At 44.3% G+C, this 17,491-nt stretch overlaps 1 protein-coding gene across 6 annotated transcripts in view; it reads left to right on the forward strand.

The window, feature by feature from the left end:
- The window catches only part of ARHGAP28 (Rho GTPase activating protein 28), a 103,624-nt gene that overhangs the window by 57,320 nt on the left and 28,813 nt on the right, over positions 1 to 17,491 (forward strand). For all 6 annotated transcript variants that reach the window (XR_010991169.1, XM_068168609.1, XM_068168613.1 and 3 more), the window contains 3 exons: positions 3,934 to 4,151; positions 10,495 to 10,582; positions 12,394 to 12,551. Coding sequence is in view for 5 of the 6 variants with exons in the window: in XM_068168609.1 (XP_068024710.1) it covers positions 3,934 to 4,151; positions 10,495 to 10,582; positions 12,394 to 12,551 (464 nt within the window). In the remaining variant the exon portion in view is untranslated. The remainder of the gene's footprint in view (positions 1 to 3,933; positions 4,152 to 10,494; positions 10,583 to 12,393; positions 12,552 to 17,491) is intronic.

Genomic DNA, 17,491 nt, shown 5'->3' on the forward strand with positions numbered 1-17,491 from the left:
CTGAAGGCATTAATACCAGGGAGGTGGTGGAGTCGCCATCACTGGAGGTATTTAAAAAGAGAATGGGTGAGGCACCTAGTTGATGGTTTAGCTGATTAGATGGTGTTAGGTGATAGGTTGGACTTACTGATCTCAAAGTTCTTTTCCAACCTGGCTAATTCTGTATTCTCTTTCATTCCGTTAACATTGCCCTCTCTCTTTTTCATAATGCATTTGGAAAAACACCAACATGTTGCAATGCAGCTTCGTGTTAGAAGCTTTGATAACATCTAGAACATTAGTTCTCATTCTCCCCCCAGCTATGACCCCACTTGCATTGTGCAACACAGCATACCAGGTGTTACTATAGGATGACACCAAATTTCTTTTGAGGTCATGACCCACTGATAACAGCTGTAACCCTTCTGTGGATCATGGCCACTGGTCTGGTAACTGCTGATCTTAAGGTAGATTTTGAAACAATGGTGTGCTCTTCCCATACAATTATTAACATGTGTTACTATGTGTTTTACTTACCTTGACATGCAATGGGATGTCATTACATCTGCTACCAGGAAAAAGAGGGAAAAAAAAACTTTATTAAGTAATCAATCATCATGTGTGTCCCACATTGACATATCTAGCTCCAACCATCTCCATGAGGAACACCTCCCACTCAGTAAGTCCTGGTAGGTCTCTCCTGGAAGCAAAAAGAGAAGACGTCCATTCACCAGATGTTGTGGTCTGCTGCGATGGTTATAGTCTGGCTGCTTAAGTCCAAGCTGCACTTCTCTGTGATGGCCTGTGGTCTCAAATAAGAGTAGATTGAGGTGTAAAATGGAAACTTTAGGGTTACTTTCATGGGAAGATAGAAAATCAATCAGCCCTAATCAGTCTGACCTTCACAGGCTCACAGAATCAAAGGATGGTGGGGTTTCCTTAATGCAGCCCAAGCTGAAAGAGTCAGAGTGGAGATAATATGTTTTATGTGACACAAGGCTGGCACAACCTTGTCTACCAGAGAGCAGGAATTTTACATGCAAGTCTTTTTGGAGAGCTTTGTAAAGAGAGTGGGCAACTGACAATGAAGTCAGTGGTGGAATATGTGAGACGTTTTCATAGAATCATAGATTTGTTAGGGTTGGAATGGACTTCAAGGATCATCTAGGATCATCTCAAGGATCATCTTGCTATGGACAGGGACTTCTCATACTACATCAGGTTTCTCAGAGCCACATCCAGCCTGGCCTTATAAAACCTCCAGGGATGAGGCTTCTACCACCTCCCTGGGCAACCTGTTCCAGTGTCTCACCACCCTCTTGGGGAAGAACTTCTTCCTAACATCCAATCTGAATCTACCCACTTTTAGTTTTGTTCCATTCTCCCTAGTCCTATCACTACCTGACACCCTAAAAAGTCCCTCCCCAGCTTTCTTGTAGGCCCCCTTCTGATAATGGAAGGCCACGATGAGGTGTCTTCAGAGCCTTCTCTTCACCAGACTGAACGGCCCCAACTCTCTGTCTGTCCTCTCCTAGGAGAGGAGCTCCAGCCCTCTGATCATCCTTGTGGCCCTTCTCTGGACACGTTCCAACACATCCATATCCTTCTTGTAATAGGGGCTCCAGAACTGGATGTAGTACTCCAAGTGGGGTCTCACTAGAATCACTTCCCTTGACCTGCTGCCTACCCTTCTCTCACCCCTACGGCCCAATCCTGTAGTTTTCTCTTTGTGTGTGTGTGTATCTAACTGCCAAAGTGCAGCAAATGGATATCAATCAACCTGTCTGCATTCCAGTGTCAAGAAGAGGCAATAAAGGGAGAGTGGAAATACCAACCTGCCATTAAAACCAGTGCTGGGACCAGAACAATAAGAGCATTGACTGGTTGTTTCACAGCAGATGAATCCGTTTCCTGCTTGACATGTTTATTTGTAATACCCCTTCTTCAGTCAAAACTGGAATGCAACCAGTATCTGGTCTCAAGCAGCACACTGCTGAGCTTTTGAATGCTCACATAACCAGAATGAAGAACTTGAAAATGAAGAATCTGAAAATAAGGAACCTCAAAATCTGCTACGTAAAGAGAGATTTTAAAAGACTATGACTTTAAAAAACAGACCAAAAAATAGCAATGACATCAAAATTTAAAGTTAATAAATGATTTAGAGAAGGTAGATTGGGAGCTTCCCCCCATCCTCTAATGACAGGGAATATTCAGAATGAGAGAAAATTACCTTAAGTTGCACCAGAGGAGGTTTAGGTTGGCTATTAGGAAAAATTTCTTTCCTGGAAACCTTTATTAGAATAAACCTTTATTAGAATAAACCAAATCAGGTTGGAAGAGACCTTCAAGATCATCGCGTCCAACCCATCAACCAATCCAACCCACCCAAACAGCTAACCCATGGCACCAAGTACCCCATCAAGTCTCCTCCTGAACACCTCCAATGACGGTGACTCCACCACCTCCCTGGGCAGCCCATTCCAATGGGCAATCACTCTCTCTGTATAGAACTTCTTCCTAACATCCAACCTGAACCTCCCCTGGCGCAGCCTGAGACTGTGTCCTCTTGTTCTGGTACTGGGTGCCTGGGAGAAGAGACCATCATCCGCCTGTCTACAACCTCCCTTCAGGTAGTTGGAAGAGTGGTCAGGCGTTGGACTAGGCTGCCCAGGGAGGTGGTGGAGTCACCCTCCCTGGAGGTGTTCCAGAAATATGTGGACATGACTCTTCAGGACATGGTTTAGTGGGCACAGTGGTGCTGAGTTGACTGTTGGCCTCAATGATGATAGAGGTGTTTTCCAATCTTAATAGTTCTATGATTTAATGTTACAGGTAGTAAGCTAAAAATCGGATTTGATGCCAAGGTTCTCAGGGGGGCTGCAGGTGATACTCTCTGGGAAGATCCAGGAATCTTCCTTCATGTTTGATAGAGCCAAGAAAGAAAATAATTTTTCACACAGCGCATAACCTCACCATGGAATCGGTTGTGGGGTTGAACCGCTTGAGAAACATGTACTGAATAGAATTCAAGCAGGTATTAGTCACTAATCAAGGTATCAAGAAATGCTGGGGTGTGAAGTCCTAGCCAGCCCTTAATTATTAGAAATCAGGATCACAGAATCTCATAATCACAGAATTGTTTTGGTTGGAAGAGGTCTTTAAGATCAAGTCCAACCATTAACCCAGCACTGCCAGGTCACCACTAAACCATTTCACTAAACCCTCAGCACCACACCTACATGGATTTTCAATCCTTCCAGGGATGGAAACTCCACCACTGCCCTAGACAGCCTGTTCCAAGCCTTGACAACCCTTCTTGGGAAGAAATTGTTCCTAATGTCCAACTTAAACCTGTCTTGACATAACTTGAAGCCATTGAGCTTGAATCATGCAAGGTTCAAAACATTGACCCTGCAAGGATGGCTATTTCCACATCTTCCTCCTTGACCTGATCCTTGCTCTTTAGTGAGCAGCTCTGGCTTTAAATCATTGTGTTTTAAATAGTCTGTTGGTCTATGAGAACACACGATTCCCTCAGTGTGGCACCTTCACTAGGTGATCAATGACCAGCTGTCACTGTGGCACCTCAGATCTCGAAAACAACATGGTATAAATGGTAACCAATGGGATTTATGCTCCGTAAGGGAGTTAGCATTTCGTGACCTTGCTGTGTCAGTCCAGTTACTCCAATGCCTTCTTCACATTGGTGTGTGGATGCACAGCTGAAAAACACCTTTACTGTTCTTCTCCCAGTCTTCTCCTGTGCAGACGTTGCAAAATTGAATGTTGACACCCTGTTGACAAAATTAAATTAGCTTGCACTCATGGCCTGAGAAAGAGTGGGAACAGAATCTTCTCAAAGTAAGGCAATGGTCTACAATGCCACCTCCACTCTCCCAGCACCCTCTTCCAACCTTGCCAAGCCTGCTAACACATTCTCTTCCTTTGCAGAAGGAGAGCTGGAGGCAGAATGGCTGCAAGATGTTGGTCTGTCTACGTTGATCTCAGGAGCTGAGGAGGAGGATGGCCAAGCCCTGCTGTCCACTCTGACCCGAACTCAAGCTGCTGCCGTACAGAAGAGGTACAACACCTACACTCAGACCTTGAGGAAGAAGAACAAGCACACAGTCCGGGATGTGCGAGACATCTTTGGCCCCAGTGACTCTTCTGTAAGTAGCTAAGGCTTTTATGCTTCATTTTGATGGATTCTGCAGGTAGCTCATCAAAGCTCCTACCAGACAGGAAGTCTTTTCTGCTGACGATGTACAGACAGCCAGCAGCAGTTCCTGATGCTAAGTCCAGACTTTTAATGATGCATTACATGTTGAGAGGAAGAGAGGAAGGTGAATAAAATAGATCATGGAGTCATGAAATTATAGAATCATAGCTTGGTTTGGGTTGGAAGGAACTTTTAAAGGTCACCTAGATCAACTCTCCTGTTGAGCAGGGATGTATGGTGCTTGAGGACATGGTTTCGTGGTAGTGAAACCACTAAGCAGTAGTCATGGGTTTGTGAGCTCTAGGCAAGCAGTTGGACTTGATGATCTCAAAGGTCTCTTCCAACCTTGACAGTTCTGTGATTCTATGATCTTCAACTAGAGCAGGTGCTCAGAGCCCCAGACAAGCTGACCTGGAATGGTTCCAGGGATGGTGCATCTACCACCTCTCAGGACAACCTGGGCCTGGGTCTCACCACCCTCATTGTAGTAACTTTCTTCTATCTATCCGGTCTAAATCTCTTCCCTTTTAGTTTAAATCCATCACCCCTTGTCCTGTCACAACAGGTCCTGCTAAAAAAATTGCCCCCGGCATTCTTATAGGCCCCCTTTAAGTATTGAAAAGCCACAGGAAGGTCTCCCTGGAGGCTTTTCCACGCTGAACAACCTTAAAATAGGTGCAGTTTTGCAGCTAACCTGTAACGTGATTTTGTACCCATTGCCAGCCCTCCTCCTGCAATCTCCTATCAGGACAAACATTTGCTCCTTTATTTTATTTATTTATTTATTTATTTATTCATTTGGAAACTGGTGAATTCCTCTTGGCAGCTCTTCAAACGTTTTTACTGGCTTCTGGGGACATTTGCTATTTACTCAGCAGCCTCAATGGTGAAGTAAAACTTCTCTAGTGAAGCAAATGGGGCAATTAAACAGTTGCCAGCGCAATTGCAGCTGGTGCACTGGTGGTTATTTTGCAGTTCCATGGCAAATGAAAACCTATTAACTGTTCATTTGCTTCATGGCTTCAGAAATGAATCACAGAATCCAAACATGGTGAGGGTTAGAAGGGCCCTCTGGAAATCATTCAGTCCAACCTCCTCGCTAAAGCAGGGTCACCCACAGCAGGTTGAACAGGATCGAAATGTCCAGGCAATTTGGAACCTCTCCAGAGAAGGAGAATCCACAACTACTCTGGGCAGTCTGCTCCAGGGCTCCAGCACACACACAGCAAGGAAGTTTCTCCTTAAAGTGAAGTGAGACCCTCTGGATTCCAGTTTGTGCCTGTTGCCACTTGTCCTGTCATTGGACACCACTGAAGTAAATCTTGCCCTGTCCTCATGACCTCTACCCTTTACCTACTGATAAGCATTGAGAAGATCCTCTCTCATTCTACTCTTCTCCAGTCTAAACAGCACCAGATATCTCAGCATTTCCTCCTCACAGAGATGCTCCAGACCCCTCATCATCTCTCCAGTGGTTCCCTGTCTCTCTAAAGGAGCATTACCTCTGGTGGTTTCATCCACTTTTCCTAGAGGATAGCTCCAAACTGAACAATTCCTGACTCAACACATTGTGGTTTTGGCTAGTGCAGTCAACTCTGTGAGTTCAGTGCAATCTTCACAGGATCACAGAATTGTCAGGGTTGGAAGGGACTTCAAGGATCCTCTAGTTCAAGCCCCCCTGCCATGGACAGGGACACCTCACACTACATCAGGTTGCTCAGAGCCACATCCAGCCTGGTCTTAATAACCTCTAGGGATGAGGCTTTCACCACCTCCCTGGGCAACCAGTTCCAGTGTCTCACCACCCTCTTGGGGAAGAACTTTTACCTAACATCCAATCTGAATCTACCCACTTCTAGTTTTGCTCCATTCTCCCCAGTCCTATCACTACCTGACACCCTAAAAAGTCCCTCCCCAGCTTTCCTGCAGGCCCCCTTCGGATCATGGAAGGCCACAATAAGGTCTCCTCGGCACCTTCTTTTCTTAACCCAAATTTAAGTATCTGGGGTCATTTTATCCTCTTGCTTGTGTCCCACAAATAGATCCAGATGATTTCTGTGGGTAGGCTTCCTTTCATGAGGAATCATTGCTCATGTTTGCATGAACCTTAAAAAACTGGTGGCACTTCTTCTTAGATGAGCTCACTTCTGATTCCAAATACCTGTAAACCTGAATGTTGAATATCTTTAAACAATATAATATATCTTAAACTTCCCAATAGATTTTTATCATCAGACCAATTGTTGTACCCATTCTTTTGCTTGGTCACACTATTGATCTGGTTTTGACCTTATTTTTCACCTCTTCTCAGGAACTTCAGAGACGTTGCCCTTCAAATCATTATTTTACCTCCCCTAAAATTCATATCACTTACTAGTTGTCCCTCATGAAAGCCCAAAGAAGTAATTAAGGCTTCTAACTCTCCTTCCCACAAAAATAGGTTGCTCTGCAGGGTGCTTGCTTAAAGGTAAAACAAACACAGCTGCAGAGCACTCTTCCTCCAATGGACTGCAATCAGGTTTTCTTTCTCCAAGCTCTCAAGGTTCTGAACACCTCTCTCTGCTGCTGCTTATCAGATTTAAGATCTTTGTCCTGATTATCAGGGATAAACACCCTGCTGGGGGGGGGGAGGGAGGAGGAGGGTCTTGTGCAGGCCCTTATGCTCTACTGAGCAAGGAAGGACAAATCTTCTCTAGAGGCTGTTTGAAATAACGCGGAGGAGCTCTTGCTTTCCCACCCTGCTTTTGAGTCGGGAAGGAAAGAAGTAAACATGTTGCAAATGGCAAACCAGCCTAAATTGCCTCCCATCACTCCATAATCCTTCCCCATCAGGAGGATGGATTTACACCTTCTTCCCAGCAACCTAAGCGCCGAGGGAGCCAAGAGGGATGGGTCACTGGATGGATTACACTCTTCTGTGGCTAATGAGGAAAGAAAAGGTGATTAGCTCACTAGGGTCACTTGAGATGAGGTTTAGACGACCACTGAAGAGGTATTAATAGCTGTCATCAGAGGATGGGGAAGAGAGATTTGCCCTGGTATCTTTTCTCTGCCCGGAAACATGGTAGATGGTAAATGTTTTGCTATTACTGCCTGGTGGCCAGCGTCTGTGTTCTGAGTTAACACATAGCAAAAGGATGCTTTTCCTTCCTCCTTCTTTGAGGTCCATCCCTTCAAGGGCAGGAGTGTACCCTCATCAGCCCAAATGTACTGCAAGAAAGGGAAAAGAAACCATAGCTCCTTTTGTTGTTTGATGGTGGTTGGGGTTAATTATTCTGTAGCCCATGCGGGAAAGGTGCCATAATCCCTGGCAACAAAATGTAGTCCCTGAGGTATCTTATTGCTCTGAGATGGATGTCTTGGTGGAGCAGCTTGCTCAGCTGAGGTACTTCTGCTCTGCTTTAGACAGACCTACACACAGCAGTCATTCTACCGAGCTTGATATTCATAGTCATAGAATGAACTGGGTTGGAAGGGACCTCTAGAGGTCAGAGAGTCATAGAATTGTCAGGGTTGGAAGTGACCTCAAAGATCATCTAGTTCCAACCCTCCTGCCATGGGGGGCAGGGACACCTCACACTACATCAGGTTGCTCAGAGCCACATCCAGCCTGGGCTTAAAAACCTCCAGGGTTTTTTTTGGGACTTCCAACACCTTCCTGGGCAACCTGTTCCAGGGTCTCACCACCCTCTTGGGGAAGAACTTCTTCCTAACATCCAATCTGAATCTACCCACTTCTAGTTTTGTTCCATTCCCTCTGGTCCTATCACTACCTGACATCTTAAAAAGTCCCTCTGCAGCTTTCCTGTAGCCCCCTTCAGATATTGGAAGGCCACAATAAGGTCTCCTCAGAGTCTTCTCTTCTCCAGACTCAACAGCCCCAACTCCCTCAGTCTGTCCTTACAGCAGAGGAGCTCCAGCCCTCTAATCATCCTTGTGGCCCTTCTCTGGACATGTCCCAGCACGTCCAGATCCTTCCTGTAATAGGAGCTCCAGAACTGGACACAGTACTCGAGGTGGGGTTGGTGATTCCACCACTTCCCTGGGCAGCCTGTTCCAACGCTTGACAATGTTTGATTTGGCCAAATTACTGAGACAGGTTTAACCATCCCCTTCACCTCCACAATCCCACCTGAAATTTTAAAGTATTTTTTTTTATGTCTTAAAACCTTTAAAGTAAAAATTATGGAATTTTATCATAAAAGCATTCTCCAGTTCTGGGGGGGGGGGGGGGGGGGGGGGAATAAAACAAACAAATGAAAAAATCCTTACAGTCTCCTGGCAAAAGAAGTCCATGTGACTCAAACCCTGTTTGCTCTCAAGTTCACGAGCCATTGAGTGAACTCTCTGAGGAGAGATTTTATTCATGTCCCATTTGACTCTGTCACCCACATAGCTGAGAGGATAAGATTGAATAAAACAACTGCAACATTATTTCAGGCTCCCAAGTGGAAGAGCAGCCTTGTCTCCCAAATATCTGGCATTTTTCAGCAGCCTGAATGCTGTTCCTGTGGATGCTCCTCAAGCGGGGAGGACAAAATTGCTGCCCTGAGGCATGGCTGCTTGTTGATAAACAGTCGATTTAGCAATTCAAAGAGCAATTTAAAGAGTAATTTAAAGAGCAATTTAAAGAGTGGCTATAGAGGGCTCAAGGGGCCCTCAGCTGAAGGTTCCACCGGAAAGTTGGAGCTGCTCCATCAGTTTGGGGCGGAGGGGGGTGCGGTGGGGTGGGGGCGACTGAGGGGGGGCTGCAGGATGTGCAGTGAGCTTGCAGGTTTGGGAAATGGGGTCTCCAGAGCCTCCCACCGGGATGCAAAGTACTACAGAAAAAAAGCAAGACTGTTTTGGGACGTTGTGGTTATTTTCACTGTGTGCACTTCAGAGCAGTTTTCCCATTAATGAGGTGGGTTTTTTGGTTTGCTTTTTACTCAAGGTCATGTAGATAGCATCACAGAATGGTTTGGAATTCATCTAGTCCAACCCTCCCTGAAGTCAGCAGGAGCATCTGAAACTAGAGCAGATTGCTCAGAGCCCCAGACAACTTGACCTGGAATATTTCCAGGGATGGGACTTCTACCACCTCCCTGGGCAACCTGGGACAGTGTCTCACCATCCTCAGTGTTAAAAAATTCTTCCTTCCCTCTAGTCTGAATCTCCCTCTTTCAGTTTAAACCCACCACCCCTTGTCCTGTCACAACAGCCTCTGCTCAAAAGTCTGTCCCCAGCTTTCTGATAGGACCCTTTTAAGAGCTACAAGTCCACAAGATTTCCTTGGTGCCTTCTCTTCTCCAGGCTGAACAACCCCAATTTTCTCAGCCTGCCTTCACAGCAAGGGGTGGGGGGTGGGGGTTCAGCTCTCACATAATTTAGTCACTTAGTCCAAACGCCCTACAGCCAGCAGGGATATCTGCAATTAGAGCAAGTTGCTTAGAGCCCCATTCAACCCGACGTGGAATGTTTCCAGGGATAGGGCATCTACCACCTCTCTGGGTAACCTGGGCCAGCATGTCACCAAACTCAGCATAATAAAACCCCACCTCTCTTAAATGAGCTGCTACTGCCTCCTGTACCCATGAAAACTCCTAATTTGTCTTTACAAATCCCCAAACTGCAGGGAATAAGGGCAAAGCTGCTGCCAGAGATGTGGCAGTGCTGAAGCCACCCCCTTGGTTCCAAGCCCTTTCTCCACTATGCCACACATGCTTCCTCTATTTTCACACATTGCAGAATGGTTTCTGAAGCAGAAAGAAATCAATCTGACTGTAGGAAAGGCCTATTTTCCCCCTAAAACTGGATTTGCAGTTCACTGATAAAGTGTCAGCAGATAACCTACATCCTACCATTAATAATTTGCTGGTGCCCAAAGGCAGCCAACAGCCTGATTCCTGAGGGGGAATGTTTCTGAAAGGATGTTGATCATGTGTCTGAGAGTCCTGCAAAAATATTTGTGGACCAAAAGGGTTAAAATCACAGGAGGGACTGTAATTTGAGGAGGACCTTTTGCTTTGCACAGTGAAGCTCAGCAATTTACTTTGCTAATTTCACTTGTTACATAGGACAGGACTCATTAGTTACAGCAATATGAGTGATCTCAACACAATCTATATCCTCGCAGGCTGGGGAAGATGACTTCTCAGGTCAAGCCTGACTATGAAAAATAGACTCTGAGGTATCACAAGAGGTTGTTTAAAGTTGTAAACTGGGGATGATAATGCTGTTGCTTGAACTGTAGCAGTTTCTCTCTATAGATGTTTACCTGCACTGCAGTCTGATTATTTTTCCTTGCCCATCAGCCAACATTTGAAACAGTTCCAGTGTCACCAGTTCCTTCTAATGGTATCCAGCTTCCTGGGCAGAAGCCAGTCTGGAAACCAGTTAGCTGTGAGTATGCCAACACATAACCCATATTCTCTTCCTTCTAGGAAAATGCTAGACAGAAAGATCCTTGTGTGGTTTGGAGATTAGTCCCCTCTTTAGTGTTGCTTTTATTTCCTTATCGTTGTTGCCAGTTTATGGTCATGCAGGACCCAAAGTTTCCCATTGAAGAGCAGTGCCCTTGGGGCATCGGTGTCTAACAAGTTCTGGTGGCTGCAAGTTTGGGAATGTGAAAATGGATTCTGAACAATATGGAGCAGAATTTGCCCAAAATATATCAGAAATGTATTTTGCTCTTGCAAATCATGACAAGAAAGACATAATTTTCCGTCTTCTCCAGTACTGCAGGAACCATAGTATTAGAAATTAATAATTTTTGCTGGTTCTGCCTCATTATTCTGACCTACTAATGGTGTTATTTTGGACATCTCTGAAAAGCTTTGCCCTGACAGTGATTGGCTGAACATCTGGACAGCTGTCAGCAGCCTTCCATGGGATTGTCCATCTTTAATTGGAAAGATTGGCCAGGGCTTAACTGATGGGATATTAATTCCCAAGTTTCCAGACTAGTCCGTTAGATATTTACCTCTGGATATAGTCCCATTTATTTTCCTTGGTTGCAAAAGCTGATACCTCATCTCTGCAAGCAGTTGAGCAGATGGAGAACCAAACCAAACCATGGGCAGCCTATGGTCCCAAGTCCAAGGGTGGAAAGAGAGATGGAAAACATCCTGAACAGTTTGGCCATTAGATAACATCTAAGGCCATAGTTAGAAGCCTTTTCATACCAGACTTGGAAAAACAAAGGATGTTGCCAAAAAATGTTCAAGTCCTGTATCTGTAAAGGCAAGAACTCAAAGCTCCTGGGCCCTGGACATGTTTGGAAGACACACGATGCTTTTAAGTCAACCCCAGATTTCCATTAGTTTTGAATGCACTTGGGTGATGTTAGTCAACTCTTCTTCTTCTGCAGTCCTAGGGACTGAAATTTCACTTTGTCTCCAATGAAAATTATTATTCTGTTCCAGTTGTGTCAGTGTGGGAAGGGAAACCTTAAATTTGTCCCTGAGATGTAAGATCAGTCATGAAAGCTGGATCTCACGGGTGTTATCACACTGTGGACTCCATGACAATGAGGGAGAGGGGGGTTTCTGAGCTTGATTGTATTGATTGAAAATATTTTCTTCTTGGCATCCACGAATTTCAGGAGGTGACTAGATTGCAGAGCAGGCCAGCAAGTCATTTTGCAGTGTCTACCAAAATATTCCAGTAGATGAGTGCTTTTCAAACTGGAATATTGCACATTGTGTCCTGGTTTGGTGCTACACACCTAAACTAACAACTCTGAGAAACAAATATATGTCAGCAGATAAAAACACAGGCACCATGTCTTCTGATTTTCAAGAAGTCAACAGTGACCCGCAAAACTGTGCCAACAGCATTTTACTGTCAGGAGCTTTTTAATTGCTCATCAGAGAAATGCCACCAGAGTTTGCTGGCCTGGGTAACAAGGATGGATTGCAAAAAAACCTTGATGATCCCCTGATAAACAGGAAGTTCCAGCTTGCCTAATTTTTCCACAAAAAAGCAACAAGTTCAATAATCTAAGCTGAAAGTTGAGGGTTTATTTTGGAGGGATGATTTCCTCCAGACATAAGCAGGAACACACAGTGGTTTGCACTGAAATTCCTCTTTGAAGCACTTCCTCTACAACTTTCTCAAGATTGTTGTCAGCTTGGTTCAGGGTTTGTTTTGATATCTCTGTGTTAAATGCAAGCACATGTCCAGCCCTCACATCTAATTTCCCTTGTTTTCAGCTAATAGCTGTCTAGACTGTGGACTAGATAAGGGCAGCCCATCCATAACAGAAGAGCTCTCCTATGAAGTCTCCTTCTCAGAATCCATTATGGTCCTTCCAAAACCTCAAGAATGGCCAAAAAACCAGAGGTTCAAAAAGGAAGACTCTGCTTTGCCTGTAAGTTTGTTCTCCATGTGTTTCCTCACTTGGTTTTTTAACAGATTTCCTGCTTTACGTTTCCAGCACATTGGAATCTGCTAAGGTATGTTAGCTTCACAGAGACCACCCACCCTGTCTGCGTACCTCTGGTGGTCAACTCCCAGAGAGGCACCAAATCTGATCTGTATGTCCAAGCCTGTTTTTAACTTTGAATCATAGAATCATAGAATTGTTTTGGTTGGAAGAGATCTTGAAGATCATCAAGACCAGTCAACACTTCCAGGTCACCACTAAACCACGTTCCTCATCAACATGGCTTTTCAGTCCCCCCAGGGATGGTGACTCCATCACTGCCTTGAGCAGCCTGTTCCATGGCTTGACACCTAATGTCCAACCTAAACCCCTTCCAGTGCAACAGGAGGCATTTCCTCTTGTCTAATCCATTTTTTCCTTGGGATAAGAGACAAACTCCTACCTCTCTCCAAATTCAGGAAGTTGTAGAGAGCAAGAAGTTCCTCTCAGCCTTCTTTTCTCCAGGCTGAACAACCCAAGTTCCCTCACCTGCTCCTCACAAGACCTGTTCTCCAGACCCTTCACCAGCTTCACTGCCCTTCGCTGGACCTGCTCTAGCACCTCAATGCCCTTCTAGGAGTGAGTGGCCCAGAAATTAACTCAGTATCGGAGATGGGACATCACCGGTGCTGAGTACAATGGAACAATCACAGAATTACAGAATTGCCAGGGTTGGAAGTGACCTCAAGGATTGTCTATTTCCAACTCCCCTGCCATCAGCAAGGACACCTCACACTAGATCAGGTTGCCCACAGCCCCATCCAACCTGGCCTTAAAAACATCCAAGGATGAGGCTTCCACCATCTCCCTGGGCAACCTGTTCCAGCATCTCACCACCCTCATGGTGAAGAATTTCTTCCTAACATTTAATCTAAATCTTTCCTCCTCTAGCTTGGATCCATTCTACCTAGTCCTATCACTATCTGACACCCTAAAAAGACCTTTACCAGCTTTCTTGTAGGCCCCCTTTAAGAAAATGGAAGGCCACAATAAGGTCTCCATGGAGCCTTCTCTTCCCCAAGCCGAACAATCCCAACTCCCTCAGCCTGTCCTCAAAGGAGAGGTGCTCCAGACCCCTAATCATCCTTGTGGCACCTATCACAGACACGTGTATGTAGCTTAGGCCAAAAATGGTGCATCAGCCACACATTTTTCAGGTAGACATAAAGAGGAGTTGATGCCACTAAGACTAGGAATAATTTTTATTCCTGGTAGGCTCTCCTATTTTATTTTCCAAGAATTATCTGCCTTTGTTAACACATGGATTTGAAATCCGTTCACAGATGAAGGGAGGAAAGCAAACCTTAGTCCTACAGCAGGGCTGATAGTCTCCAGTCAGTATTCAGGAGATGCTAAAGGCAATTTCATCATATCAATCACCCAGACATACATACAGTGAGCAGTTGTGTCATCATCTGGAATTTTTTCTGGAAGTCAAGCAGGTCAGGTTTCCATTTCCGCCAGCCCTCACAACTTCCAGTACTGAAAACTGGAGCATTAGGCTTGTGCTTCTGATACCAAACTTCTAGTGAAGGAAATAAAATAGTTGTTGTAAATTATTTGGATAATTTCCTGATTATTATGATATCTTGTGGTCCTGAACTAATCAGAAGTTGTTACTATCTACACAGATAATTCTGAGAATTATCCATTTGTCCATCTCAGGCACCACCAAGGAGAAAGAACCGGAGATGTTGTTCAGTGTTCTTCACCTAAACTGCAGAGTTGAAAAGAGGGATAAGACAATAAGTAATTTATAACCAGAATGAATTCCCTGTTTGTTTGGGGTTCTTCGGTGGTGAGGATAATGTGATGTCCTGTGGTGAGCAAGAATATCTCTACATTCATCACGAGTTTGGCAAACCAAAGGTTCATCCTTGCTCCTTACAGCAGCAAACCTAAGACCCCAGCCCTCACTACAGTACACACACACAAATTGTCCTCTACAAAAACTTGGACAATGTCCATCTGACAAAGAAGGAAAGCTGGTGACAAACATAGTAGAGAATATGGCACATTGAGTCTCATATACTTGTGCATGCAAAATTGATTACCATTAGAGAGGGCCAGCACTATGCTGGAGAGAAACTCATTTGCATGCAGGACATAATTTTGTGTGCTTAAAAAAGCACATGAGAAATCATAGAATCATATACACTGGTTTGGTCTGAAGGACTGTCCCTCTTCCCCCAGAGTGAGCCAACAGGGAAAGAGTGAGGTCTACACAACTTTACTATGAGGGTTGGAATAGGCTGGTACAGAGGTGGTGGAGTCTCCTTATCTGGAGAGATTCCAAACCCACCTGGACATTGTGATCACGTGCAATCCTCTGGCTCACCCAGCTCTAGCAGTGGGGTCAGACTAGATGATCTCCAGAGATCCCTTTCAAGCCCCACCATGATGTGATTCTGTGATATATCACAAACTAGCAGGTCCTCTGCATATCCCTGAAGAGCCAGCTCAACACCACTGTCTGCAGAGGATTACATGCCATTTGCCAAACATGGCACCAAGATCTGTGTGACTTAGTGGAAGATACCTCAGAACTAAGAGTCATTTAGCACTTCTAGGTAACTTCAGGACAGCACAGCCTCCTTTGGTGCTGCATTTTGTGACTCCGTTGTTGGCACGAAAAATCATGGGAAAATCATGACACAAGAAAGAAAAGGCTCAACCCTAAACCTTATATTGATACCCCATCACATCATAGTGACCCTGGGAGTCGACCAGCCACCATGGAAAACCTTTGTAGTTATATTTTTCAAATTGGTTTAGGAGTATGTGCCATTTTTTCCTTGACAAACATATTTTTTGCTCAGAAAAATCTATGTATATAGTATTTGTTTTCTTTCTTTCCTTTCTTTCTTCCTTTCTTCCTTCCTTCCTTCCTTCCTTCCTTCCTTCCTTCCTTCCTTCCTTCCTTCCTTCCTTCCTTCCTTCCTTCCTTCCTTCCTTCCTTCCTTCCTTCCTTCCTTCCTTCCTTCCTTCCTTCCTTCCTTCCTTCCTTCCTTCCTTCCTTCCTTCCTTCCTTCCTTCCTTCCTTCCTCCCTTCCTCCCTCCCTCCCTCCCTCCCTCCCTCCCTCCCTCCCTCCCTCCCTCCCTTCCTTCCTTCCTTCCTTCCTTCCTTCCTTCCTTCCTTCCTTCCTTCCTTCCTTCCTTCCTTCCTTCCTTCCTTCCTTCCTTCCTTCCTTCCTTCCTTCCTTCCTTCCTTCCTTCCTTCCTTCCTTCCTTCTCCCTTTTTCCCTTTCTTCCTTTCTTCCTTTCTTCCTTTCTTCAGTGATTTGTTGTGCTTTGACTTCTTTGGACACTTTGCATCATTAGTACCAAAATAGATAGATATTCCTTAGTATTTTAAGTGTCTTGTGAAGACTATCCTCCGTGTAGCTGTTGTTACATTATTAAGTCTCAGCATAAGTGGAATTTCTGTGTTCTAGAGAGGAAAGAATCTGGCTTCAATTGGTTATCCCATCCCCTGAACTCTTTTCTCCCAAATTATGATGAACCATTATTGAAAGATCATGTGCAATGTGATTTAGGAAGTCCTAACCTACTAGATCTAGATGTCCTTTGTTCTCTTTACTTTTGAAGTCTGCTGTGAGTTTAATTCTTTTATTTTTGTTGTTGCTGTTTGCTTTGTTTTTCCCCTTAATGAGTTTGACTGGCTTCATCTAAAGATCAGTTAAGCCTCTTTAGTCCAAATTTGTTTAAAATAGGGAGATCTGGGCTGAAACCTCCAGAAGAAAAACACTATGAAAGGCTCAGTTCCCCAAAGGGAGGAGATGACTGGTAACACTATCTATTTATATCTCCGACTAACAATTGCTGGTTTAAATTACAGTTAGATTAAAACCCCAACATACAATAGCCAAGACCCACAGTTCTTTGAAAACTGTGGGTTTCACCAGAACTTTCTTATTATGGCTAAAAATTGTGTTAAGAACTGTTGGATATTTGTTCTTTTTGACATTTGTTCAAATGCTTCTGTCATGACAGAACATTCCTGGCTCTGGTCCATGGCACTGCAGTTTTGAAGATATGTAGACATCTTCACATGCCCCCAAATTACCAAGTGTCATCTAGGTCAAGTGTACTTGAATAAATTATTTCTTAGCTTCTGGGAACACTGTTTATAAGTCCAAATGTTTCTTGAGAAACACAAAATACCAGTACATTTTCAAGTTGGCATCGTAGAATTATTTTGGTTGGAAAAGATCTCTAAGATCATCAGGTCCTAATGGAGGTCATTGAGTCCAACCATCAGGACTAAGTGATTTTTCTTCTGGGCTTTTTTTTTTCAGATCTTTAGTTTGTTCTCTTCTGTAAGACCAAATAAATGATCAGTAATATGTAAAGCATATAGGTAGGTGGGTAACACCAAAAAGCTGAACTACACGGTTTAGTTGATTGGATGGTGTTGGATGATGGTTGGACATGATGATCTCAAAGGTCACTTCCAACCTGGTTATTCTATTCTATTCTATTCTATTCTATTCTATTCTATTCTATTCTATTCTATTCTATTCTATTCTATTCTATTCTATTCCATTCCATTCCATTCCATTCCATTCCATTCCATTCCATTCCATTCCATTCCATTCCATTCCATAGCAGGCATGGATTCATTCCACACAAGATTGATCACAGAACCATAGAGTCACAGAATCAGAACTAGGAGGGGGGTTGGATGTGACTTCTGGACTTCATCTAGTCCAACCCCCTTGCTAAAGCAGACTCACCTAGAGCAGGTTGCACGGAATCAGTTAGATGGCAAAACACCTTTGAGATCATCAAGTCCATCCATTAATACAACACTGCCAAGTTAACATATCCATGATGACATATGTTAGTTACTTCGACAGCATTCAAAGATTCTCTGGGAGAATCAG

This window comes from Melanerpes formicivorus, unplaced genomic scaffold (genome assembly GCF_026170545.1).
Source record: "Melanerpes formicivorus ecotype bairdi unplaced genomic scaffold, bMelFor1.0.p_v2 SCAF_143, whole genome shotgun sequence".
Classification (NCBI taxonomy): domain Eukaryota; kingdom Metazoa; phylum Chordata; class Aves; order Piciformes; family Picidae; genus Melanerpes; species Melanerpes formicivorus.